Source organism: Lycium barbarum, chromosome 9 (assembly GCF_019175385.1).
Source record: "Lycium barbarum isolate Lr01 chromosome 9, ASM1917538v2, whole genome shotgun sequence".
NCBI classification, from domain to species: Eukaryota; Viridiplantae; Streptophyta; class Magnoliopsida; order Solanales; family Solanaceae; genus Lycium; species Lycium barbarum.
Genome location: NC_083345.1, coordinates 4,179,080 through 4,206,247, shown reverse-complemented (window position 1 = coordinate 4,206,247; position 27,168 = coordinate 4,179,080). Strand labels below are relative to the sequence as shown.

At 32.6% G+C, this 27,168-nt stretch overlaps 3 protein-coding genes across 9 annotated transcripts; all 3 read left to right on the top strand.

Annotated features, from left to right (window-relative positions):
* The first annotated feature begins 2,026 nt into the window (after positions 1-2,026).
* On the top strand, positions 2,027-10,153 carry LOC132610182 (subtilisin-like protease SBT3.9). 2 transcript variants are annotated; one of them, XM_060324467.1, is made up of 11 exons: positions 2,027-2,199; positions 2,759-2,850; positions 3,397-3,494; positions 3,830-3,985; positions 4,784-5,127; positions 5,325-5,657; positions 5,748-5,818; positions 5,931-6,185; positions 7,707-7,827; positions 8,442-8,628; positions 9,280-10,153. In XM_060324467.1, the coding sequence occupies exons 1-11, from the start codon at positions 2,044-2,046 to the stop codon at positions 9,849-9,851; spliced, it is 2,385 nt and encodes a 794-aa protein (XP_060180450.1). In that variant the 5' UTR covers positions 2,027-2,043; the 3' UTR covers positions 9,852-10,153. The 2 variants fall into 2 exon arrangements, with proteins under 2 accessions (XP_060180450.1, XP_060180451.1); XM_060324468.1 differs by lacking the exon at positions 2,759-2,850.
* A 3,752-nt stretch (positions 10,154-13,905) lies between these two features.
* Positions 13,906-25,225, top strand: LOC132610228 (subtilisin-like protease SBT3.14). 6 transcript variants are annotated; one of them, XM_060324529.1, is made up of 11 exons: positions 13,906-14,076; positions 14,612-14,702; positions 14,994-15,058; positions 15,392-15,547; positions 16,752-17,097; positions 17,401-17,733; positions 21,895-21,966; positions 22,086-22,343; positions 22,811-22,931; positions 23,492-23,678; positions 24,592-25,225. In XM_060324529.1, the coding sequence occupies exons 8-11, from the start codon at positions 22,135-22,137 to the stop codon at positions 24,906-24,908; spliced, it is 834 nt and encodes a 277-aa protein (XP_060180512.1). In that variant the 5' UTR covers positions 13,906-14,076; positions 14,612-14,702; positions 14,994-15,058; positions 15,392-15,547; positions 16,752-17,097; positions 17,401-17,733; positions 21,895-21,966; positions 22,086-22,134; the 3' UTR covers positions 24,909-25,225. The 6 variants fall into 6 exon arrangements, with proteins under 6 accessions (XP_060180512.1, XP_060180508.1, XP_060180507.1 ...); XM_060324525.1 differs by having other exon boundaries at positions 14,961-15,058; positions 16,752-16,818; XM_060324524.1 differs by having other exon boundaries at positions 14,961-15,058.
* LOC132611537 (subtilisin-like protease SBT3.6) lies at positions 14,983-17,775 on the top strand. The gene is made up of 5 exons (XM_060325960.1): positions 14,983-15,058; positions 15,392-15,547; positions 16,752-16,818; positions 16,869-17,081; positions 17,436-17,775. The coding sequence occupies exons 1-5, from the start codon at positions 14,983-14,985 to the stop codon at positions 17,773-17,775; spliced, it is 852 nt and encodes a 283-aa protein (XP_060181943.1).
* Positions 25,226-27,168: the final 1,943 nt, after the last annotated feature.

Here is a 27,168-nt window from a genome sequence, read left to right as displayed (position 1 = left end):
TTGTGGATCAAGCTACATCTTCTCCATTTTTATGTATGTCTCTCCATTTTTTTTTTTTTTTGGTTAATTAAGCCATCACCTTAGGTTTGTGATTCCTTTGGTGTGGGGGTTAGGCGTGGGAGGTTAGGCTCGACCCCTATCATATCCAGTGGCGGAGCCAGGATTCATATTAAGGGGTGTCAAAAAATATAGAAATGTCGTGACCTACGTTTGAACCCGTGATCTTAGAGACTTTTTGCAACCCCTTAACCGCTACGCAAAGTCTTCAACTTATGTTAAGGGGTGTCAACACTAGTATACATACTATAAAACCAAAATTTCACTTATATATACTATGTAATTTTTTGGCGAAGGGGTGTCACCTGACACCCCTCAAGCCAAGGTGGCTGCGCCCCTAATCATATCTATTTATGTAAATGATTACATATGTTAGAGGGGACATGGACCAAACCTCTAAGCATAGGATATCTGCACATATTTCACAAAAAGAAAAGTGGAAGGACTAAGCCTATACATTATTCTTCCCTAGTCTGAGATTATATACTTTCAACTTACAAAGAAATTACACTTGTCATATGCTTCTCATAGATGGAAAACACCATTTATCTAGTTGAACTAAACTTTTAACATCTTGCTGCAGTTGTTGGTAAAAAATTTTTTTAATCAATGTCTATTTTAAGTCCCAAAGATCGAATTATGAATTCAGAACGTGTGCTCTATTATTCTTAACATTACGTCTTAAACTCTAAATTATATATGGTACATTTTTAATCTTAAACTGTAAACACCTAAACCACAAGCCGTAATATATAACAACATTACAACAACATACTCGGTGTAATCCCATAGTGGGATATGAAGAGGTTAGAGTATCGTGTACGGAAAACTTATCCCTACCTAGTGGAGGTATAAAAAGATTGTTTCCAAAAGACCCTCGGCTAATTCGAGTGTAGCAAGATAATAAATGCAAATTTATAGAAAATAACGATAATTAAACTGCATAATATAAATAAGGGTCCTGCAACCCTACCACATGAAGATAGCAGGTCACGTTAGCAACCTAGCATTACGCCCACTTTTTTTTTCCACTAAAATACTCCTGTCACCTTATTAAAAATATGAACTTTCCGAAGGCTTTTTTGGTCTTTTTAACAAAAACTAAATACTGAACTACTGATTTTGCATCATTTCTAATGCTTCCTCCTCTCCCTCTTTCGTCTGTAATTGTCTTTGTTTTTTATCTTTCTCCCTCACATGAATTAAGTCATACAGGTTTTGTGAATTCGTGTATTATTTGATAAGAAGGCAAAAAAAGAATCTCTCACTAACAAAGTTATTATATAAGCTATTTGGGGCAATTTAGAAAAATTAAAAATGGAAACATCCCGAACCTGCTACCTTCACGTAGTAGGTTATAATAGGTAAACAAAAGTAAATAAATCATTGGAATGTTAGTCGGAACGTAAAAGGTTTCATGTTAAGAGGAACCTTTTGTGATCAACATAAAGTTTGTAGATCTAGTATATGTATTCTTCATCCACTATGATAATTATATGATTATGGGAGTTTTAGCGTAACTGATAAAGTTGTTATTATGTGATCAGGAGATCACGGGTTCGAGTCATAAAAATAAGACTGCGTACAATAGATCCTAGTGTTCCGGCAATTCTGTGAACCCCGCGCATAATGGATGCTTAGTGCACCGAGTTACTTTTTTTATTAGAATTTTTAAATGTTTTTGCAACAAAAAGAAAATGAAGAATATAACTTAGGAATTGTCACAATTGCTAAGAGGAACACGTGCCTTATCACTTATATAAAAATATAAAGTATACGTTTAGAAAATTTATATGACGAGACCATTTTTAAAGGAGTAAAAGTAGCATCATTTTACTTGTAACCCCGAGTGAATGGCTAATACTTCTACTTAAAAATGAATCCCACATTAATTTTCGCTGCCCTGTGTGATGAGTGTAAGCTATATAAGGCTTAAGCTATTGCAAGCATTATCTAATTTAATTAACCAAAGTTGTTTTAGACTAGATGTTGGGTTATCTTCTCCCTTTCACAATTTCTCATAGAAAGGAGAGAACTAAAAAAATGAATAATCCAACTTCTTCTCTTGTTTTTTTATTTTTCTTGTTAATCTTTACTTGTCTATGTGAAATAACCGCAAAGGCGGATGAAGCTGATGCTAAGGTATATTTTAGGTATTATTGAATTTTATATAAAGTTTTCGGGAAACAAAAAAAGTCTTTGGAACTTGTACTCCTTTCTTTCCCTTTTACTCGTCATTTTTGCATCTTAAATACCATTCAGAAAACATAAATTAAAAGAGTAATTTGTATAAATTATTTTATTTATTATTTGATCTCAATTTATTATCACTTCTTGCTTTCACCAGATTGATCTCTCTCCACATTAATATTGTAAGGGTAAAATCGAAAAATACAACAACTAATTATTTCAAGTACGTAACGGTAAAATTGAATTTAAAAAAAAAAACTAATCCTTTCTAAAATAATAAGTATTTTAAACAAATATTTTTAGTAAAACTTACAAGCAAAATGTAATGGAGGGAGTATAGTTTTTTTTTTTTAAAAAGTACGTGAATATTGCATGAGTGGTCTTAAAGTTAGCTTTATATAATGTTCCTCCAACGGTTTAACGTTGAGGATGGCCATAAGAAATTGTTACATATATATGTAACCAGTTCTTGTATTTTGGTTCTTGATTGTACACTCTTTTGGAATTATAGATTTACATTGTCTACTTGGGACACAAGCCACACGATGATCATGAACTTATCACCGATTCACATCATGACATTTTAGGTCAAGTGGTTGGGAGGTATGTATATATTAATATTATATCATTATGGATGTCTATTAGTAATTACTCCTTCCGGATTAAAAAAAGTATCCACCTAACCATTTGCACACCCTTTAAGAAAGTACTGACTTCTAGGTAAAAATAGGTAATCTGACTAAGCTACCCCTGATTACATAAGTATTGGATTTGATCACTTAACAATTAATAAGGGCAATTTTGGAGGAATAAGGTTAATTGTTTCTTGGTTTGATAAGTGGACACTTTTTTTTTTTACAAAAAAAAAGGGCTAAGTGAACACTCTTTTTGATCTGGAGGGAATGCTACTTTAATATGATTATATCATTTTCCCTCAATAATGCATAAAAATATTTTACACAATCAATGTAATTTAACCAATAACAAATAGTAGGTTAGTTACTATTTTAGTCAACTTTAATTTCTTAATAAGATTTATCATAGAAATATTTACTTGTAATTACCTTATAAATGACCTGCAGATTGTAAAAATAAAAATATTTATACTTTTGCATAAAAATTAAACCCGCTTATTATCACGTCATGCAGTAAGGAAGAAGCCAAAAAACGGATGATATATAGCTACAGACATGGCTTTTCTGGGTTTGCTGCTAAGCTCACTAATTCTCAAGCCAAACAAATTGGAGGTATATTTTGGTTAATAAAATATCTTCACTATCATGCATTTCTAGCATATATTACTCAGAGGCGGATTTAACATATGAACTTTATAAGTTCAAATTTGTGATTCTACTATTTTTATCAAATTTACTTGATTCAGAATCTATTATTTAATCATATTTAGTAAAAAATTTAACACATATACATAGCCTAAGTCAAAACCTATGGGTAATGAACCCATAGCTAATACATTAGATACGCCCCTAATTTATACTAGCACATTTATAAAAGAAAATAATGTTCTTGAATTTTCTTTTCCAATCTTCCCTTACAAAGTTGATATGTGTGCTTTGATTTTCAGAATTACCTGAAGTGGTCCGAATTATACAAAACTCTCGTTACAAGACTCATACGTCAAGGAGTTGGGATTTTTTGGGTCTTTCTAAAAATGATCCCAACAATCTTCTCAACAAAACAAATCAGGGTGATGGAGTAATAATTGGCATTTTAGATTCAGGTTTAATTTTCTCCTTAACTAGTCCTCACACCCCCCCCCCCCCCCCAACAAAACCACCCCCACAAAAAAAATTGCTCCAAGGTCATGACTTTCTGATTAGAAAATGAATTGATTTGTTTGCATGGTGGTGTAAAGAAATTGTATATAATCAGGCATTTGGTTTTGAAAATTAAGATGTGTCTTAAGATTCCTATGATTAATGTTGAATACACTTCTAAATATTTAAGTCTGAATAATAATTGGGTGTCCGGCTAAACCTCCAAAATCTATTTATTTTTAGATGTGTTTATTTGCGGAAGTGCTTTAGAAAAAAGATTTTTGATAGTAGCAATTTGTTTGGATAATCAATTTGAAAATAACTCTTGTCAATAATAAAGTAATAATTTATACTTAGTCAAGGTTCCAAAAGTGTTTTAGGATTTTGTTTTTTACTTTTTTAACTTCTGAAAAACAACTTTTGTTACTACTTAGAAAAACTTATTTTTTCCTAAATAAAAGTTTCGACAGACACCTCAACTCGCTAAAATAAATATTTTCTTAAAAGAAAATAAGCATTTTTTACTTCCTAGTAGCTTGACCAAACAACCTATAAATAATTTCGATTGTTTGTTTTCTAAAGACTTGAATGTATAAACTTGTATTTTATATTAATAATTAATAAATATAAAATTTAAATAAAATACTAATAAATTTAATACTATATCACAGCAAAGTATTTTTAAAGAATTATATGATGGCTGGTAAATATTTTTTTTCCGCCGCATTGGAAGTTGAATTCTAAAATACAAATTTTTATAGGTATATGGGGAGACTCGGAAGCTTTTAATGATAAAGGGCTAGGTCCAATTCCATCTCGATGGAAAGGTAATTGCAAATCTGAAGGAAATTTCAATGCCACAAAACATTGTAACAAAAAAATTATTGGTGCACGTTGGTACATAAAAGGGATGATGGAAGAAAAGGAACTAAACCAGACAATGGTCGAAGAATTATATGATTTATCACCATTAGATGACGACGGGCATGGTACACATGTTGCCTATACAGCTGCTGGTTCTTATGTTAACGATGTTCAATATTATGGTCTTAACATGGGGACGGTACGAGGAGGAGCACCACTTGCGCGGTTAGCTATTTATAAGGTATCATTGAAGCATTGATCTATCTTATTTAAAAGTTCAAATTGTTAAAGAGAGCACGCTAATATGCTATTTTATTTTTTTATGGGCGAAGCACATAATTTATATTATTTAAAAAAAAAGCATGTTACCATCTTATTTAAAAGCTAAGATGCTAGAGAAAGTACGTATTTTGATTTATTTTATTTTATTTTCAATAGGTCTGTTGGAAAGATAACAAAAATACATATTGTGGTAGTGCTGATATTCTTGCTGGTATTGATGATGCTATAAAAGATGGAGTTGACATATTGTCAGCATCTATTGGTGATGATGGTGTCTTTTCTGAAGTCAATTTTTTTGAAAATCTTTTGGGGATAGGATCTTTTCATGCGGTATCCCATGGCATATCTTTTATTGCTGCTGGAGGAAATACTGGACCTGAATCAAGCACAATCAGCAATACTTCTCCATGGGTGATAAATGTTGCGGCTAGCAATGACGATAGAGAAATTGTTACTCCTATAACACTTGGCAACAACAAAACTATACTAGTAATCCTCTATAACTTTATGATTGCTTAGTTTTTCTCTATACATAATAAGTTTTAGTACAGAGTTTTGTAAGTATTTTACTATTTGTAGGCCGCTCAAGGAATTTTTAAAGGGAAGGAACAAGCATTTGCTCCTTTGGTCATTTTTGAAAATATAACAAAGTAAGTTAAACGTATATTGCATTGTCCAATATAAATTACAAGTTAATACGACCTCATTGTTAAACTTTTAATTAGATATTACTTTGTTGATATTTGTATTTTTCGTTCGCAGTTATAATGAAGTCAAATCTATTGCCAATGAAGTGAAAGGAAAAGTTCTAATGCTTTTCTTTCAAAACCAAATTGATATAATTTTTTCTTTGCTGACTCTAAAAACTACTGGGGTTTTGGCTCTGATTGTTTCTACTCCCCCTCTTAACCAAAACATTGACTACAATCAAACTCATGGTGTCCCTATACCCTTTTTTTCGGTTGATTTGGAGCAAGGAAACCAAATATTTGATTATTTTCAACAATGTAAATCGAAGTAAGTATATATTTCTCTTACTTTCTATTATATTTCATTTTTTTTATATTTTTTTTTAATCTTTTTACGACTTTCAGGGTGTATTTGATATGACAGATAGAAGCTACTTTCTAGTTTTTGATTGCCAGAAAATATTTAAGGGAAGATGGACTTCCCTCACTTTTGGAAAGAAGTCATTTTCCTTTACAATTGTCTCTGAGGGTGTGTTTGGTATGGAGGAAAACATTTTTCGAAAAATGTTTTTCAATTTTCTCATGATCGTTTGATCAAAAAATCTGGACAACATTTTCCTTAGGAAGACAAGTTCCTCTACAATGGGGAAAATGACTTCCCTAATCAAAGTAGGGAAAACAAGTCCACTAGTGACATTTCACCAACCACCCTACCACCTCCCACCACCGATTTTTTTATTTTAAGTTTTAATTTTTTTTTTGGGTTTTCTACACCCCCCCCCCCCAACCAACACTCCCAACCACCCCTTCCAAAAAAATATTTTTTTCTTAAAATAAAGTTTTAAAAAGTTTTTCTTTTTTGTTTTTTTACACGACCCACCCCCATGACCCCTCCTCCAAAAATTTATTTTTTTCTTAAAAAAAGTTTTTCTTTTTTAGTTTTTTGCACCCCACCACCCCCTCTACAAAATTAAATTTTCTAAAAAAAAGTTTCTGAAAATTTCATTTTTGATTTTCTATACCCCCCTCCCCCGCACCCCTACCCCCTATCGAATTTTCTACTTCATATTTAATTTTACCTTTATACAATCTTATAAAAATCGAAAGTTGGCGTTGTAAAATTTAGTGTGGGGTGGGTTGTAGTTGGAGGTGGGTGGTGGGTAAGGTTTTTTTTTTTTTCATTTTTTATAAAAGTTAAATAAAATATATGAAATAGAAAATTAGGGAGGGGGTGGGTGGGAGGGTTTGATGTAGTAGGGTGGTCTGGGGTAGGGTTGGATGAAGATGAAGTGCGTTCGAGGGTGGTGGTTGGGGGTGGGTGTGGTGGGTGTGGGGGTGGGTGGGGTGGGTGTGGGGCTTGGTGTGGTGGGTTAGTGGGGCTTGAGTGGGTATTTTCCAAAAAATATTTTGTACCAACCAACCGAACATGACAAAATAAATAAGAAATTCACTTATTTTCTACTATCCAAACGAACATGAGAAAATAAGTTGAAATTCACTTATTTTCCAAGAACACATTTTTCAGGAAACATGCCAAACACACCCTAAATCTTATCTTCATACCACTATTTAATTCAACACTTAAACATCGGTATTAATATGTTATAGTAATTAAAAAATTCATCAAGTCATCATATCCAATGCTAATATTATTTTGATAAATCTCTTTTCTTAAAAATATTTTTCACTATCCAACTGAATGCGAGACAATATTTTTGAGTAAATTATTCTTTGGCAAATGAGTCGTTTTCTTGAAAAAAATTGGAAACTCACCTCTGTCATATCAAATCACTTTTAACTTTTTTGCTTATTGTTATATTAGTGCTTATTGATTTTTTGTTTTCAACAGTAAGCAAGATCCTATGATTAAATTGGGTCAATCTGAAGTTTTTGAGGGGAAGAAGATATTTCTAAAAGTGCCCAAGTTCTCATCAAGAGGCCCGAATTCCTTTACTCCAGAAATTTTGAAGGTAAATATATAATTATACGTTGTTTTGACATGAAATTCTCTCAAAAAGTATACATCAACAAGGGTCTCTAAATCAATGGTGGATGTAGAATAAATTTTATGCGTCCAATCGAACCCATTGTATTTGACATATAATATGCATGTGTATGAAAAAGTCACCAAAGAAAAACATTCGATAAAAATTATATCATCTGTTTCAATTCAACTGTCTTACTTTTCTTCTAGTGCTTACAAAAAGAATAACACTTTATATTTTTGGTAAGTCACTAGTTCTAATAATTTATATGGCTTGTTAAGACCATAAGATTCAAATTACATTTTACTACATTACATTCAAATTACATTTTAAGATAACAAGATTTGAAAGTCTCCTTTCTTTCTCAAACATCGCGTCTTGTCAAACTAAGTTAATCAAATTGAAATGACGGAGTAGTAACTTCCAAATTCATAATTTCAGATGCACTATAAATTCAATACTAAAAACCTTAAAACTGACCTCAAAAATTTGAATATTCGACTCGCGTCGACTCTTAATTTAACAATTTCTCTTGTTGAATTGTTTTTCTCTATTTGTTTTTCCAATAATTTATAAGTTTTACCCAAATATTTCTTTAGCCGGATGTTGCAGCTCCTGGTGTAAGTGTACTTGCAGCAGTTCCTCCTTATAAAGGAGACAATGGATTCCAACTCCTGTCAGGAACATCCATGGCAGCTCCTCACGTCTCAGGAATTGTTGCACTCCTTAAAGCTGCACATCCTAATTGGTCTCCTGCAGCGATCAAATCCGCACTTGTAACTACAGGTAATATCTTATGAATTTAAGTTATATATACTAATAATATATTATTTTTTACACGATCCATGCATTCTAAGTCCCAATATCAAGTTTGATAAGAAGCATCCATTGTTACAAGTCAATTTTATCTAATAGTGCTATAATACTTGTATGATGTGAGTGTGTATAACTTACACTCCTACCTTATACCCTCTCAAATTTCATTGAGAAAATGATTTTAATTTATATACATTATTTTTACACTATCAATTTATTTTAACATATTATAACAGGTTATCTACTTTATTTTCTACATTATTAAATTAAGCTTCTTATAGATAATACCTATTCTCATAGCTCACTTTAATCTTATCATACAAAAAGGTTATTAATACACAAAATCTCAATCAGCATATTTTCGAATATACGTATTATTATGTAAAAACTATCCAAGAATCAACTTATCCATATAGTCTTTCCACATCTACAACATACTATTAAATATATGTATTTATTTTGACTTTTGATACAATAATTTTATAAACAAAGTAATTCTGGTTTTGAACTCTAGGTATAAACACATAATAAGAACAACAAAATAAAAAGTTCCAGTATCTTCTTTCTCTTTTGGTATCACTAAAATTTACAAAAAATGTAATATAAATTTTAATTGTGTAGCATGGAACGAGGACACATATAGATATGAAATCTATTCGGAAGGAACAGGAGATAAACTTGCTGATCCATTCGACTTTGGAGGAGGCATTTGTAATCCAAATGGAGCAACGGATCCTGGCTTAGTTTATGATATGGAGAAAAATGATTATTTGAATTATCTTTGCAGTTTGGGTTATACTAATGATAAGGTTCACAATGCAACTACATTACTTTCCGATACGAAAAATTCTACTGCAGCAGGCATTATATGTCCCAGTGAAGTACCTTCTAGGTTGGATTTGAATCTCCCTTCAATATCTATTCCAAATCTTAAGAATTCAGTTATTGTCAGAAGAACTGTTACTAATGTTGGAAATGTCAACTCTGTATACAAGCTAGTGGTTAAACCTCCTAGAAATACTGCAATTAAAGTAAGTCCACATGTCTTGAAGTTCAATTCCAAGACAAATAAAATTTCCTTTGAGGTCAAAATCACATCTAATCACGAAGGAAGGAGTAAATTTAACTTTGGAAGTTTGTCGTGGATTGACGGCAAGCATTTTGTTAGAATTCCTATTGCTGTGAGAAAATAATACTTGTTTGCTACGTATGAGCATATCTTTTCAGAGGAAAACGAGGAACAGAGTGAATATTTAATAACTCAAAAAATGCATCATGAGTTTGTTACTCAGACCCTCTCCCCAGTAATTCTTTTCTTCGTGTTATTTTCTTTTCTGATGTAATTAAATAGTGTGATGAAGAATTAAAGAAAATTTACATCAATATTGAAGATATTTTTGTTTATTTTTTGAGTTTTATGATTCTGTATTATTCGTGTCGCCTTCAAGTAGGTTGAACACTTTGAACAGCATTTCATGTGGGCACAGAACTTGAAAATATTTCACATATTTGTGCATTTCAAAGTTTATACTATAATCCAAAATCATGTTTAATATATAAAATTATTTAAGGACATTGAATATTTTCTCAATTTTTAATGGCGAACTATTAATGCAGTTGTTGGTTATAATAAAGAATAAGAGCCTAAATCACACTTTCACCAAAATTGATAGCCTGGAAAACTATCCCAATGCTATCTTTGAAGATATTTCATCACCAAAATTTCTACTTTTATAATAGTCATATATATAATGATAATAGTATTGAAATACGTGGATTTCAAAGAAGGGTGGGTCAAAACATAATATCTCGGATCATCAATGAACATTTACTTGGATTACAGCCCCGGAAACTTAAGATTTTTCCGAAGTGTGGCCACATGGTTTAACGGAGGCCAAATCATTTGGTGTTTCTCTAATAAAGCCAGTGAAGGGCTTTGAGAATGAATACAAAACACGAGACTCAAGAAATCTGGTTTTAGGAGTTTAAATGTTCATTTAATATTTTTTTTAAAAAAAATTTAAATAAAAGTAAAAAGGTAAAAAAAAAAAAAGAAGCCTTTTTTTAAAAGTATTGTATCTAATTACTTTTTGAACATATATTTGTACTAATTAACAAGAAAAACAATACACTTTGGTTGAATGACTTATATGTCCGCAAAATTCTATTGATTCCGTAAATTTCCGTTCGAGGGGGAAAGTTATTCTTTCATCACGAGTTTTATACCCCCTCAAGGATCACCTAGGTCAATTTTCATGAGTTTTGTTGTTCATATATGAGTTATAAAAGCCAAAAAACCTGAATTCAGTTTTTATATATATGTGTGTGTGTGTGTGGGCCCTCTTTTATCTTTCTATTTTGAGACCTTTGTTTCTTCTTCTTTTTTCCGACTTTTTACCACTAGGCATATTGTCTAGAGGCGTTTTATTAAAAATAAACATCCCTCAATTGGGATTAGTACAAGTAAAGGGGGGCTAGGTCTTACCTTACCAGTCCTAATGAGGTAACAAACCTCTACTAATTAGCAAGCATGGAGAAAATAAGAGCTAGAGAGAACTAAGGGCTCGTTTGGTTGGAAACAACTTATCTCGGGATAACTAATCCTGTGATAACTTATCCCGGGATTAGTTATTCCACTCTCAAGATGGAATAAAATAAGGCTACAATCCCGGAATTAGTTATTCCGGATTTTTATTCCAATCAAACATGGGATAAGAAGGCACTAGAATTTTATCCAGGGACTATTTTTGCTTATCCTTCACACCAAACGACCCCTGAGTACTCTATGATCATCACAAAGTTTGTAATGTACTCTGTGATGATATTATAAATGAGGACGCTTAAATAATGCAAAAAATATAAAAACCAAGAAGAAAGTTGAGTTATCAACCTCAATCTTTCTTTTACAAATGTATGAATTAAAAAGGATAGATTGCCCAGTATTTTTCTCTTTTCTTCTTCAAGTTTGTCCAACAACACTTGATAGTTCATCACTTCTTGTTGAATTTATTAGATCTAGTTGAAGCTATTGACACTATCATATAATTTTGCTTTGCTAATCGCATCGGTAAGTGCCTTGAAATAAACTCCTCAGTCACTTTACCATCCCAACTATGCTACCTTCCACATGTCTTATTGTTGGTTTTGTTACTTCCACTTCTTTGTTGCCTAGGTGAAATATCTCCATCTCTAGCCACTTCATCAAAGCATATGTCAAACGTATTATCTTCCTCATCCTCATCAAAAAAATCATCGCCCAAATCAATAACATAAGCATTAGTTGGACCAAGTCCTGGCGCTAAAGCTCCTGGCTCAATGATCACACTTTAGGCACAAATACTGGAGCTTGTGGACTTAATTTGCTATTCAAAGGAGAGAGGTGAAATTTGCTCTTCTTCATCAACCAAATTAGCCCATCTAGAAGTACTCATCTCCCCTTGTTTTTCTATCAAATCATTTGTGGAATTAGCTTGAGAGAGTGATGTCATCTTTAACCAAGTTCTCTCCATTGTCTTGTTTTTCTTTTATAAAACTTTGTGGATCAAGATACATCTTCTCCATTCTTATGTATGTTTCCCTAAAAAAATATTTAATCAATGTCTATATTAAGTCGCAAGGATAGCATTATGAAGACAAAACGTGTGCTCTATTATTCTTAATGTTACATCTTAACCACTAAATTACATGGTACATTTTTAATCTTAAACTATAAACACCTAAACCACAAACCGTAATATATAACAACACAACAAAATACCCAGTGTAATTCCATAAGTGGGGTTGAAGAGGTGAGAGTACACGCAAACCTTATTCCTACCTAGTAGAGGTAGAGAGGTTATTTCCGAAAGACCCTCGGCTAACTCGAGAGCAGCAGATCAATAAATTCAAATTTATAGAGAAAAATGATAATTAAATTGTATATAATTTAAATAAGGATCTTGCTATCTACCAAATGAAAATAGTAGGTTAGCAACTTATCCAAATTTTGATTCACTAAAATACCCTGCAACCTTATTAAAATATGAACTTTCTAAAGGTTTTTTGGTCTTTTTAACAAAAACTAAATACTGAACTACTGATTTTGCATCATTTCTAATGCCTCCCTCTTTCGTCTCTAATAGTCTTGGTTTGTATCATAAAACTTCTGTGAATTCGTATATTATTTGATAAGAAGACAAAAAAAGTACCTCTCAGTTACAAAGTTAAATCAGCTATTGGAGGCAATTTAGAAAAATAAAAAATGGAGATGTCACTAGCCAGTGGCGGATTCAGGATTTTCATTCGGGGGGCTCGAAAAAAACAACAAAAGCTAAATAAAAAATAATAATGTTGTTGATGAGAATCAAACCTAGGACACTAGAGGCAATTTTGAACACCCTGGACCGCTTGAGCTAACTTTTTGGATTTGTTCAGGGTATTCAAAAGTTAATATATGTATATGAACACAGAAAATCTACCCTATATATACATTGTAATTTTTTGTGTTTATGTACATATATTAACTTTTGAATACCCTGAACAAATGCAAAAAGTTAGCTCAAGCAGTGGGTGTTCGGGTGAACATCCTCGACACCCTCTAAATCTGCCCCTGTCGCTAAACTATTAACTTCGTGTAGTAGGTTATAATAGGTTAGCAAAATTCTATAAATTATAAATCATTGGAATGTTAGTCGGAATGAAAAAGGCTCATGTTAAGTGGAATCTTTTGTGATCAACATAAAATTTGTCGGTCCAGTATATGTATTCTCTATCCATTATCACAATTTTATGATAAGGAGAGCCTTGCAATAACCGGTAGTTGTTGCCATGTGATCAGGAGGTCAGGGGTTCGAGTCGTGAAAACAGCTTCTTGTAGGAATGCAGGATAAGAATGCATATAATAGATCCTTGTGTTCCGGTCTTTCTCCAAACCCCGCGTATAATGAAAGCTTAGTGCACCCAACAGTCTTTTCCTTATCCGACAAAAAGAAAAATGAAGAATGTCACTTAGGAATTGTTACATTCGCTAAGAGGAATACGTGCCTTATCATGCGTATAAAAATGTAAAAGTATATATTTAAAAATTCAAAAAGACAAGACCATTTTTAAAGGAGTAAAAATAGCATAGTTTACTTGTAAGCCGAGTGAATAGCCAAATACTTCTACTTAAAATTGAATCCCACATTAATTTTCGCTGCTCTGTGTGGTGAGTGTAAGCTATATAAGGCTTAAACTATTGCAAGTATTATCTAATTTAATTAACAAAGGTTGTTTTAGACTAGATGTTGGGTTATCTTCTCCCTTTCACAATATCTCATAGAAAGGAGAGAACTTCAAAAATGAATAATCCTACTTCTTCTCTTGTTTTTTTTATTTTTCTTGTTAATCTTTACTTGTCTATGTGAAATAACCGCAAAAGGGGATGAAGCTGATACTAAGGTATATTCTGGGTATTATTGAATCTTATATAAAGTTTCCGCATAAAAAAAGTCTTTCAAACTTGTACCCATTTCTTTCCTTAATTTTTACTTGTCATTAAAAAAATAATTTGATTAAATTATTTTTATTTATTATTTGATCTCAATTTATTATCAATTCTTGCTTTCACTACATTAATCTCTGTCCACATTAACAGTGTAAGGGTAAAATATATATATATATATATATATATATATAAACTAATTCTTCTAATAAAGGTAAATCTGAAAAGAAAAAGAAAAAACTAATTCTTTCTAATTTTTCAAAATAATAAGTACTACATATTTTGAAACGTTTATTTTCAGTAAACCTTACCAGCAAAATATAATGGAAGGAGCAGTATCCTTTTGAGTATGTGAATATTGCATGAGTAATCTTAAAATTAGTTTTCTTATGATTTCAAATAATATTTTTCCATCCGTTTAATGTGTGTATATATGTGTGTGTATCAATTCTTGTTTTTTGGTTCTTGATTGTATATACTTTGAATCTACAGATTAAAACTTCTACTTGGGACACAAGCCACACGATGACCATGAACTTATCACCTATTCACACCATGACATTTTAGGTCAAGTGGTTGGGAGGTATGTATATATTATTATTGTGAATGTCTATTAATTATATACTTTAATATGATTATTTCATTTACCCTCAATAATGCACAATGTAATTTAACCAATAACAAAGTAGTAGGTTAGTTATTATTTTAGTCAACTTTAATTTCTTAATAAAGTTTATCATAGAAATATTTACTTATAATTACCTTATGAATGACCTGATCGACCTGATTGTAAAAATAAAAATAGTTATACTTCTGCATAGAACTTATTTTCGTCATGCAGTCGGGAAGAAGCTAAAAAACGGATGGTGTATAGCTATAGATATGGCTTCTCTGGGTTTGCTGCTACGCTCACCGATTCTCAAGCCAAACAAATTGGAGGTATATTTTTTTGGTTAAAAAAATACCTTCACTATCATGCATTTGTACCTTATAATACTCATAGGCGGATTTGAAATTTAAACTTTTTATGAGTTTAAATTGGTAATCTACCTTGCTAGATTCAGAATTTATTATTTGTACATATTTAGTAAAGATATTAACACATATACATAGCCTAAGCGAAAACATATGTGTTCAAATGAACTTGTAGATAATACATTGGATACGCCCCTCATGATACTAGCACATTTATAAAAGAAAATAAATTTCTCAATTTTTTTTTTTTAAATCTTCTCTTATAAAGCTGATATATGTGCTTTGATTGCATTTCAGAATTGCCTGGTGTGGTTCGAGTTATACAAAACCATCGTTACAAGACTCATACGTCAAGGAGTTGGGATTTTTTGGGTCTCTCTAAAAATGATCCCAACAATCTTCTCAACAAAACAAATCAGGGTGATGGAGTCATAATTGGCATTTTAGATACAGGTCTAATTTTCTCCTTAATCAGTACTCACTCTTCCCCAACGCCGACACCCCCACGCCCCACCCCTCAATCTTTTTTGATGCGTATGATAAAAAATGATTTGATTTGTATGCATGGTGGTGTATAGATATTATATATAATAGCCATTAATTTTTTTATTAAGATTAAGATATTTGTATCTGATATTAAGATGTACGTACTAAGATTAAGATGAGTAAATTTGAATACACATCTAAATATTTAAATTTGAATACCAATTGTTTTTTGAAAAAAAAAACTTTTTGAACGTAGTGATCTGTACTTGACTAATCAATTTGAAAAGCACCCTTGTCCATAACAAAAAGTAATAATTTGTGCTTGGTCAAAGTTTAAAGATGCGTTAGGAAAAAAGGCTACTTTCTTAACTTTTGAAAAACAACTTTTTCTACTCAGAAGCACTTATTTTTTCCTAAATATATGTTTCATTTGCACGATTTCCCTTCAAAGGCACTGGTCTTTAATTTTTGCCCCTCAAATTGGTGGTTTTTAATTTTTGACCTTTGCCTAATATCATGAGGTTTGAGGTTCGAATCTCGGCTCGGTAAAAAAAAATCGCAAGACACAGTTTCGTAGCAAAGTTAGGCCTTAAGGCAGAGTTTTGCAAAATTTCAACCGAATAAAAAACAATTGACCTTAATGCAACTTCTACCTTTAAGGCAAAACTCTTCCTTAAGACAGAGTTTGCCTTAAACTCTGTCTGATCAAGTAGAGTTTGCAGTCACACTCTGCCTGATCAGGCAGAGTTTTGTTGAAGGTTGCAAAACTCTGCCTGATCAAGTAAAGTTTGAGGCAAAATTTTATTTTGCGAATCTAAATTCTACCTTACGAATTTTGTTATTTAATTTTTTACTAAGTGAGGTTTCGAACCCAAAACCAAGGAGTTTTAGCGAAAGGCAAAAATTAAATACCACCAATATAAGGGGAAAAAATTAAAGACCAGTGCCTTTGAAGGGAATTCCCCATAAAAAAATTGAAATAAAAGATTGGACAAACGCCTCAACTCGCTAAAATAAACGCCTTTTAAAAAGAAAATAACCATTTTTAGCTTCCTAGTAGCTTGGCCAAATTAAAGGGACAATAGATAATTAAGATTGTTTGTTTTCTCAAAATATTTTTTACACCGCATATGTGTGGAAGTTAAACTCTAAAATACTAACTTTTGTATAGGTATATATGGAGACTCAGAAGCTTTTAACGATAAAGGGCTAAGGTCCAATTCCATCTCGATGGAAAGGTAATTGCAAATCTGAAAAAAAACTTCGTTGCCACAAAACATTGTAACAGAAAAATCATTGGAGCTCGTTGGTACATAAAAGGGTTTATGAAAGACAGGAATCTAAATCCGACAGTGGTCGAAAAATCTATTAATTTATCACCATTAGATGAGGAAGGACATGGTACACATGTTGCCTCTACAGCCGCTGGTTCTTACGTTAACAATCTTCAATTCTATGGTCTTAATATGGGGACAGTACGAGGTGGAGCACCACTTGCACGGTTAGCTATGTATAAGGTATTGTTGAAGTATTGATCAACTTTATTGAGAAGTTTATGTTGTTAAAGAGAGCATATAAACAATATGTTGATTCCAGCATATTGAGAAAAACTTAAATAGTAGTGGTTTCATACGAAAAAAGTAGGAAGATTCTCCGCATCTCAATGGAAGTCTGTTTCCCATCGTTCGATCATGCATAAATTTCTCACTGAATGTCGGTGAGAAATACATCTATTTCTAGTAGTAAGCCATCTTATCTAAAAGCTAAGATGTTAAAGAAAACACATTACTTTTATTTATTTAGTTCTGTGTTTGCAACAGGTATGTTGGAAATATAATTGAACTGCGCATTGTAGTGATGCTGATCTTCTTGCCTGTATTGATGATGCTATAAACGATGGGGTTGACGTATTGTCAGCATCTATTTGTAGAGATGGTGTTAAATCTGCTGAAGTTAATCTCGAAAATCTTATGGGGATAGGATCTTTCCATGCTGTATCCCATGGTATACCTTTTGTTGCTGGTGGAGGAAATAACGGGCCTGAATCAAGCACTATCAGCAATACTTCTCCATGGTTGATAAATGTTGCTGCTAGCAATGACGATAGAGAAATTGTTACTCCTTTAACACTTGGTAACAACGAGACAATACTAGTAAGCCTCCATAACTTTTATGATTGTAAGTTACAACAATAACATACCCAATGTAGTCCCACAAGTGGGGTCTGGGGAGGGTAGAATGTAACAGACTATATATCTATCTTGGCAAGTAGAGAGGTTGTTTCCGATAGACCTTCAACTCAAGTAACACAGAAGCAGCATCAGAATAACAAAAAACCTAAAGCCGAAAGGACAACAAGTAGCAATAGAAAACTAAGAACAAGAGATATGCGAATGCTATAATAAAAATACAGCAAATTGACGGAAATAATAATGGTCTAGTGTCACGACCCAACCCCGTGGGCCGCGACCAGTGCCCGAGCTGGGCACCTATACGTACCCGATACCCAAATCAGCGTATTAACGAAATAATATAATAATAATATTAGTGGACGCTACAGAATTTAGCAGAAAAGCAGACTTGGCACACATAGGCCGATAAGGCCATCATAGAACAAAATATCCCAAACATATGTACAGAACTCACACAGATGTATCCACAGACCTCTACAGAACATATCATAATCATAAGACGGGACAGGGCCCCGTCATACCCAGAACAATGTACATATCCAGATAGCAGTGACAGACTGTACCAAAAGATGGGCTCTGAAGAAGAGAGCGCCCCAAAATAGCAGAAATGGGATCCTAAACGTGTGGATCAGCGAACCTGTCGTCTGTACCTGCGCGGCATGAAAACGCAGCCCCCGAAGAAAGGGGGTCAGTACGAAATATGTACTGAATATGTAAAGCGGAATCACAGAAGTCAAATCATAACGGTTACAGAAAATGAGTACAAAATTCAGAGTGTCAAATGCATATTTCCAAAACAAACAGAATGTGTACAGAAACATATGTCATATCATATCCGGCCCCTGCCATGGGACTCGGTAGACAGAACGTGGCCACCCTCCCGACGCTGGTGCCACAATACAGAAGAATCAGAAAAAGAGGCGTGGCCCCGTATCATAAAATGTCATATCAAAATGGCCATAACAGATCAGATCAGAATAGGCGGACATGGCACATCATACTCCACAGACCCATGTACGCGTATACCTGCCCCCTCACATCGGGGCGCGGCGAACAATGCAGAGGATCACGCTTGACAACATATCCTGGCCCGGGCTCAGTGTGGGAAACATTGGGACATCCACGAATGGAGTAGTGAGAGACTAATGCAATTTAAAAATATCATAAATGTTTTCAAAGACTCGATGAAGCGTATCGAAGACAAACAAATCCAATGGAGTCGGACGGGATCATAATAAATGCATTTCGGATATCATAATAAATTACAGAAGTATAGCATTCCCGAAGTCGTTCCGAGTGTCAAAATAATTTAATAGACTTAATAGAATATTTAAAACAATGTTTATTAGGCGATTAGTAGGGTAATCAAAACATTTCTTTCAAAAATCGCTTAAAAAGGAAGCTTTAGCACATTAAGGGCAAAACCGGGAATAGTGGGCCCGCCTCGGAACAAACAAGGCGGCGGGCTCAAATCATGCCCTCTAAGCTTATGGTATTACCTAAAAAGGTTATACAGACATTCTATGACTTTCCGAGTAATTTAGAGCAAAATTGCATAATTCCAAGAAATAGCGTATCAAAATGGTTCAATTCTACTGAAGGAAAAACTGAAATTTTCTCTTGCGGATTCCGTGGGCCAAGAAGTCTTTCGAGGCCCGGATCCGACCCTAACACACTAAGGGCATGCCAAGGGAAGAATTGGGGTTGCTTTACATACCTTTCAAGCTCCTTACGCCTTTCCAAACTCACTTCCCGTTTCGTCGAAAAACTGCAATTGGTCAAGTTTACCAATTGTAAGCCATGAATACCAAAGTTTCAACTTAATGCATATTTGTCTACCGAAATTTCGGCAGCACTTCCCCTATACATATAGCACCCCGAGAATTCAACTCGGCTAGAAATCATCAACAACAACCCAAACGACAACATTAACATCAACAAAGAACATTAAAAACACAAATATCCTTCAACTAGTCATTTTTCTCACAAGTTGACATAACCTTCATTCTAACCCAAACTTTCACTAATATCAATAATTTCACATTCATCAACAATCAAGATCATCACCATATAGTTCTAGAAACATTTCATATCGTTTTCCTCAAGTTATACACTCGATATACATAATATACAACTTTCCGTCAAAGTCATAACTTATGCAAAACATCAAATCTTTGGCATACAACTTCATAACATGTTTCCAACTTCCAAATTCATCAATGATCATCACAATTAACAACCAAACAACTTCATTTCCTTAATGTCGGAAAATCATACTAAAACGACATAAGTTTCTACATTCCAATTCAATACAAACTTATATCATTCTAACTTCATTTACATTACAACCATTACAACAACACTCTAACACACTAAACAACTTAATTCATTTCTTATCCCAAGCCAAACACACCTTACGGCCATATGCCTATTTTTTCCAATATCAACTAAATTCATCCAACTTTCAATTCCCATATGCATTTCACCACAATCACAACTAGAATATAACATAAATTCAACACATTATCACCACACAACACACACACACCCACGGCTACAAGCCATATTCCAAACCCACTTTGCAAACTTCCATTTTTCCATACAATCAACACATTTCTATATACTACAACACAATCAAGACTTAACAACACAATAAAAAGGTAGAAATTCTTACCTTTTCCTCAAGTCTTCTTCACTTGGAGATATGATCACTTTGGTGATTCTAATGCTTCTCCCTCCAAAATAACTATACCAAGTTACAAAGGAACCTTGACTTAGTAGGAAATCAACAAGAAATAAATTTTTAGAACAAGATTTTTGGGAGTCAATTTTCCTCCTCCAAACCCGAGAGCACCCTTGTTCGTGCTCTTGTTCTTGATTTTTTGTTCTATGCTTATCCTAAGTGTTCATCTCCTAGATATATAATTGAAGTGCTTGGTCACATGACCAACTAAAATGGGCTTGGATCAAGGCCTTATGTGGCCGGCCAAGCACCCCTTTTGGGCCTCAATTTCAATTCAATTTTTGAGCCCAATAGCTTGTGAATCATATTTTGTAATTCCCGAAACTAATTTCCAAAATTCCAAAATTTCCCTTAGCCTTGTCCCACACTTTCATGACTCTATTCTTTCATGCATAACTCCTATGTTCAACAAAATATCAAATTTGACCTTATATCTCAAAAATCCAATATTTTCAAGTTTTTCCAAACGTGTGAAAACACGGGATATAACATCTAGAAAGAAAGGAAAGTACTACTAATCCTACTACTAGCCCTCTACTTTAATCTTCGACCTCCACACCTTCCTATCTACGGTCATGTCCTCGGTAAGCTGAAGACTAATCATATGATCGTAAGTTAAAAGTGTTAAAATGAAACGAGATAAGTTTAAGATCAAATAAAAGGAAGTCGTCTCGAAATGTCTAGTGATATCAATAATAAGTTAGATTTAGTCTTAACTCATAGTAGTACATTTATTTTATGTCAAAACTTTGCTAGGAGTCTTGTTTAGTCTTCTTTGATATGTATATGCTGGTGAAACTGTTGGAAATAATAATTCAAAGTTGTAGGAAATTAAAATTAATTAGAATTTGGTATTTCAATTGATCATGTCTAACGAGGATTTATAGTCAAACTAGCATAGAAATATGTTTTCCTTTTTTGAGTTAAATAAATTTCATACTATTATAAATAGGGGTATTGCTAGCTATTTTCATAATAAGAGAGAATAAGATAAAACAAGAGCTATTGTAGAGATTCAAAGAGTCTCTACAAAGTGCTTCAACAATTGGAGGTCGGTGAGAAAGTCACTTTCAACCAACATTCAACTGTTGAAGCACTTACTCTTCAACCTTTAATCGTTGGAGCACTTTCTCTCCAACATTTCAATTTGTTGATGCACTAATATTTTTTTCCTTTAGAAACTAATCATTTTCATATAATACTATACTGAAAAGAGTTTAGTTAGAGCATCATAGATAGTGAGGATTCATTTAATCCTATTGTAAGGGCGTAGTAAATACTATTGATGCAGTCTGTTAAATTTTTGCTAAATTGATGATTGATGGTTTCTTATCTATACATATTAGTATAGACTTTTAAAAGTGGTTGATTGATTGTAGGCCTCTCTAAGGATTTTTTAAAGGAAAGGAGCAAGCCTTTGCTCCTTTGGTCATTTTTCCAGCTATAAAAAAGTAAGTAAAACGTATATTCCATCATCCAATATGGATTGCAAGTTAATTAGTATGGCTTCATTGTTCAAATTTTTTAATTAAATATTAACTTTGTTGATACTTGTATTTTTCATTTGCAGTAATGTAGAAGTTGAATCCATTGCCAATGAAGTGAAAGGGAAAGTTCTAATGCTTTTCTTTCAAAACAAAGAGGAAATGGTTCCTTCTTTGTCAGCTCTAAATAATACTGGGGTTTTGGCTCTTATTGTTTCTACTTCCCCCCATCTTGATGAAATCAATGACTATTATCAAACTTATGGTGTCCCAATACCATTTTATTTAGTTGATGTGGAGGCAGGAAATCAAATATTTAATTATTTTCAACAATGTAAATATAAGTAAGTATATATATATATATATATCTTACTCTTTTTTGTGTTTCATTTTTTTATAGGTTTTTGATATCTTTTCAAAACTTTCAGGATGTATTTGATATGATGGAATAAGCTACTTTCTAGTATTCGATTACCAGAAAATATTTAATGGAATACTGACTTCTCTCACTTTTGGACAGAAGTCATTGTCCTTTACAATCATCTCTAACCCTTATACTAATTTAAAAAGTTCACCAAAACATCATCCAATACAAATATTATGATTATTTTGTTTAAAGAGAAATTTTAAAATTTTTGTTCACTCACCAACTAAATATGAAACAATACTTTGAGTAAATTATTCCTTAGAAAATGAGGTGTTTTCCGGAAAAGAAAAAGTTGGAAACTCACTTCTACCATATCAAATCACCTTTAATTTTTTTTTTTAATTGTTGTTAAACTAGTGCATATCGATTTGTTGTTTGCAACAGTAATCAAGATCCTATGATTAAATTGGGTCAATCTCAAGTTCTTGAGGGCAATGTGGTATCTCGTAAGGTGCCTAAGTTCTCAGCAAGAGGCCTAAATTCCTTTGCCCCAAAAATTCTGAAGGTAAATGTACATGCTGTTTTGACATGAAATTTCTCTAAAAAAGTATATATCAACAAGGGTCTCTAAAGCAGTAACGAATGTAGAATAGATTTTGTATTGACACATAATACACACATATATATGAACAAAATCACCCAAAAACATTCAAAATATTACATCCTCCATTTCAATTCAAGTGTCTTACTTTTATTCTAGTCTTTTTTCACGATAAATGACACCTTTTATATTTGGTATGTTGATTCTAATGATTTACATGCCTTGTTTGAGACCACAAGATTCAAAGAACATTTTACTATTTTACCCATATGCCACATTTTTAGTTTAAGATAACAAGATTCAAAAGTCTCATTTTTTCTGTAAACTTCGTGTCTTCTCAAACTAAGTCATTTAAATTGAAATAAAGGAAGTAGTAACTTCCAAATTCATAACTTCGGATGTAAAGTGAATTCAACACTAAAAACCTTACAAGTTCTCTACGCTTAATGTAACAATTTCTCTTGTGAATTATTTTTCTTCTGTTTTTTCAATGATTTATAAGTTTTACCCAAATATTGTTGTAGCCGGATGTTGCTGCTCCTGGCGTAAGTATACTTGCAGCAGTTCCTCCTCATGAAGGAGACAATGGTTTCAACACGTATTCAGGAACATCCATGGCAACTCCTCATGTATCAGGAATTGTTGCACTCCTTAAAGCTGCACATCCTAATTGGTCTCCTGCAGCTATGAAATCCGCACTTGTAACTACAGGTAATATCTTATTATTCTAAGTTATATTTACTAAAAGTACTCCGATCCCTCCATCCCAATTTATGTGGCATCATTTGACTTGGCACGGATAAGAAAGAAATGAAGACTTTTCAAATGTGTCGTCCAAAACAAATCTTATATAAATGTGTGGTTGTAAATCATCTCGTTAAACGTGAAAAGTAAAGTTTAAAGTTAAATTGTTTTTAAATATAGAAATGCAACATTCTTTTTGGAACAGACCAAAAAGAAAATTGTGTCACATAAATTAGGATAGAAGGAGTATATCATTTTTTAAATGATCCATGCAATTTAACTTGTTATAGTTCAAAGTCACCATATCAATTTTGATAAGAAGTATCCACTGTTATAAGTCAATTTTACCTAATGATGCTAAAATACATGTATAATATTAGCGAGTATAACTTACACTCATTTCAGTGAGAAAATGATTTTAATTTATATGCGTTCTATTTACAACATCAATATATAGTTATCTATTTTATTTTCTAGGTTATTAAATTAAGCTTCTTATAGATAATACCTATTGTCATAGCTCACTTTAACCTCATCATACAAAAAGGTTTTACACTATTAACATACAAACTTCAATTATTTAAATATATGTTCTTTCCTCATTTTCTGCATATTTTCGAATATATATATTATTCTGTAAAAGTTATCCTGTAATCAACTAATTATCTACAGGCTTTCCTCGTATGCACAACATACTTTTAAATATACGTATTTATTTTGACTTTTTTATATAAAATTTTATGAACAAAGTAATTCTGCTTTTGAACTCTATGTATAAACACATAATAAGAACAATAAAATAAATAATTCCAGTAACTTCTTTCTCTTTTGGTGTAACTAAAATTTATAAAAAATTGTAATATAAATTTTAATTGTGTAGCATGGAACGAAGACACACATAGATCTGAAATCTATTCGGAAGGGGCAGGAGACAAACTTGCTGGTCCATTTGACTTTGGAGGCGGCATTTGTAATCCAAATGGAGCAACGGATCCTGGTTTAGTCTATGATATGGATAAAAATGATTATTTGAATTATCTTTGCAGTTTGGGTTATACTAATGATAAGGTTCACAATGCAACTACATTACTTTCCGATACGAAAAATTCTACTGCAGCAGGTATTACATGTCCTAATGAAGTACCTTCTAGGCTGGATTTGAATCTCCCTTCAATATCTGTTCCAAATCTTAATTAAGAATTCAGTTATTGTCAGAAGAACTGTTACTAATGTTGAAAATGTCAACTCTGTATATAAGCTATTGGTTAAACCTCCTAGAAATACTGCAATCAAAGTGAGTCCATATGTCTTGAAGTTCAATTCCAAGACAAAGAAGATCTCCTTTGAGGTCAAAATCACATCTACTCACCAAGGAGGGAGAAAATTTAACTTTGGTAGTTTGTCGTGGATTGACGGCAAGCATTTTGTTAGAATTCCTATTGCTGTGAGAAAATACTAGAGGTATTGAGAAAAAGGTACCAAATTTAGCTTCAGTAGTGTGGCAGGGAGTGATGACATTCATTTTTCGTTAGAAGAAAAACACTTGTTTGCGACGTATGAGCATATCTTTTCAGAAGAAAAAGAGAAAGCGAGTAAACATCTGAGAACTCAAAAAATGCATGGTGAGTTTGTTGCTCAAACCCCCTCCCCAGTAATTCCTTTTCTTAGTGTTATTTTTCTTTTGTTGATGTAATCAAATAGTGTGATGAAGAATTAAATAAAATTTACATGAATATTGTAGATCTTTTTGTTTCTTTTTCTGAGTTTATAATTCTTTATTGTTCATGTCTCCTTCAAGTCGGTTGAATACTTTGGACAACATTTCGTGTGGGCATAAAATTTGAAAATTTCACACATTTGTGCAGTTCTAAATTTATTTAAGGCCAAATAAATAGACAACCCCTTAAAGTTGTCAAGATTTTCCATTTTGGCACTTTAACTAACACTTATTCCAATTAGGCACTTCATACTTTAGTAAAAGTGTACCGATTAAACACAAAATACACCATCTATAAGAAAACTCACTTCAAAAAACTTATTGCTGGATTTAAACTCATCTCTGTTTGCTTTTTTCTTTGTAAAGAAAATTTCCTTCTAAGTAGATTTTGAATTTTGGTCTCTGTTTGCTATTGAAATTGCTTAATTTTGAGGGTGATGAGTTGATTTTGATCTTTGAAGAGGTGAAATTATGTGTTGGGATTGTCCCAATTTTTGAATCCTTAGCCCAATTGGGCTGAAGTTTATTTGGTTTTGAAATTTTAGGATTGTATCTTTGAAGTTAAATTGATGAATTAATTATTGTTCGAAAATGAGATGAATCTGTAACAAAATCAGACAAAGAAAAGTCGACAGGGGTGATGGTAGAGAACATGAACAAGAAAGAAAAGAAGCAATAAATTGTTTGAAGAAGGGGATAACAGTGTTTGGAGCAGTTCACACGCTTAAGGGCAGTTTGGTACACTTCTTTGACATGTCAGTATTTTGTATTTAATTGGTACACTTTGCTAAGTTGAAGCGTCTAATTGAAACACGTCTTAGTTAAAGTATCAAAATGAAAAATCTTGACAAATTTAAGAGTCTACCTATGTATTTGACCTTTATTTAATCTAAAATCATGTTTTATACATAAAATTATTTAAAGACATTAAATATTTCCTCACTTTTTTAACAGCGAATCATTAATGCAATGGTTGGTTGTAATAAAGGATACGAGCCTGAATCACACTTTCATCGAAGTTGATAGCCTGAAAAACTACCCAAACACTATCTTTAAAGATACTTCATCACCCGATATTTTCTATTTTTATGATAATAGTATTGAAATACGTGGATTTCAAAGAAAGGTAGGTCAAAACAAACTATCTCAAATCATTATTGAACATTTACATGGACCATAGCTTCGGAGGCTTAAGATTTCTCTAAAGTGAGGTCAAAATCATTGGTTTAACAGAGACCAAATCATATGGTGTTTCAACAATAAAGCTAGTGAAGGACTTTAAGAAAGAAACAAAACACGAGGCTCAAGAAATCTGATTTTAGGAGTTTAAATATTCATTTATTGTTGTTTTAAACAAAATTTCGATGCATAAATAAAAGGAACAAGGGTAAAAATATTCCCTCTCACGATTCAAATCTAAAATCCAAGTCGTGTCAGGGCACCAAACGAACCATCACAGATTAGACGAACTCACTGAGTTAGAACATATGGATAATGTTGAAAAGATAAGAGGGAAACACTACTAAAGCTTTCTTAGTAGAAATAAGTGCGGAAACGGAATACAAAACTATGAACATCAATTCATACACCCCAACAAAATATTAAGTCATGGAGCACTAGAATCTGAGTACAGCTGATTTTTGATGCAGCTAGATAAAAATGATATAAACTTAAAGTAAATGATAAGAGTTGAAGCCACCTCCGCAGTCTAGTGGTGGCTCACCTCAATTGGATAGGACT

What these genes read in the sequence shown, in the direction of transcription:
- LOC132610182 (XM_060324467.1), top strand. Translation starts at nt 2,044, where the DNA reads ATGTTGGGTTATCTTCTCCCTTTCACAATTTCTCATAGAAAGGAGAGA. An exon ending in TCAAGCCAAACAAATTGGAG is followed by an intron (nt 3,495 to 3,829) that starts GTATATTTTGGT and finishes TTTGATTTTCAG; the next exon opens with AATTACCTGAAGTGGTCCGA. An exon ending in CGCGGTTAGCTATTTATAAG is followed by an intron (nt 5,128 to 5,324) that starts GTATCATTGAAG and finishes TATTTTCAATAG; the next exon opens with GTCTGTTGGAAAGATAACAA.
- LOC132611537 (XM_060325960.1), top strand. Translation starts at nt 14,983, where the DNA reads ATGGTGTATAGCTATAGATATGGCTTCTCTGGGTTTGCTGCTACGCTC. An exon ending in TCAAGCCAAACAAATTGGAG is followed by an intron (nt 15,059 to 15,391) that starts GTATATTTTTTT and finishes ATTGCATTTCAG; the next exon opens with AATTGCCTGGTGTGGTTCGA. An exon ending in AATTGGCATTTTAGATACAG is followed by an intron (nt 15,548 to 16,751) that starts GTCTAATTTTCT and finishes ACTTTTGTATAG; the next exon opens with GTATATATGGAGACTCAGAA.
- LOC132610228 (XM_060324530.1), top strand. Translation starts at nt 22,135, where the DNA reads ATGCTTTTCTTTCAAAACAAAGAGGAAATGGTTCCTTCTTTGTCAGCT. An exon ending in TTTCAACAATGTAAATATAA is followed by an intron (nt 22,344 to 22,810) that starts GTAAGTATATAT and finishes TGTTTGCAACAG; the next exon opens with TAATCAAGATCCTATGATTA. An exon ending in TTGCCCCAAAAATTCTGAAG is followed by an intron (nt 22,932 to 23,491) that starts GTAAATGTACAT and finishes ATATTGTTGTAG; the next exon opens with CCGGATGTTGCTGCTCCTGG.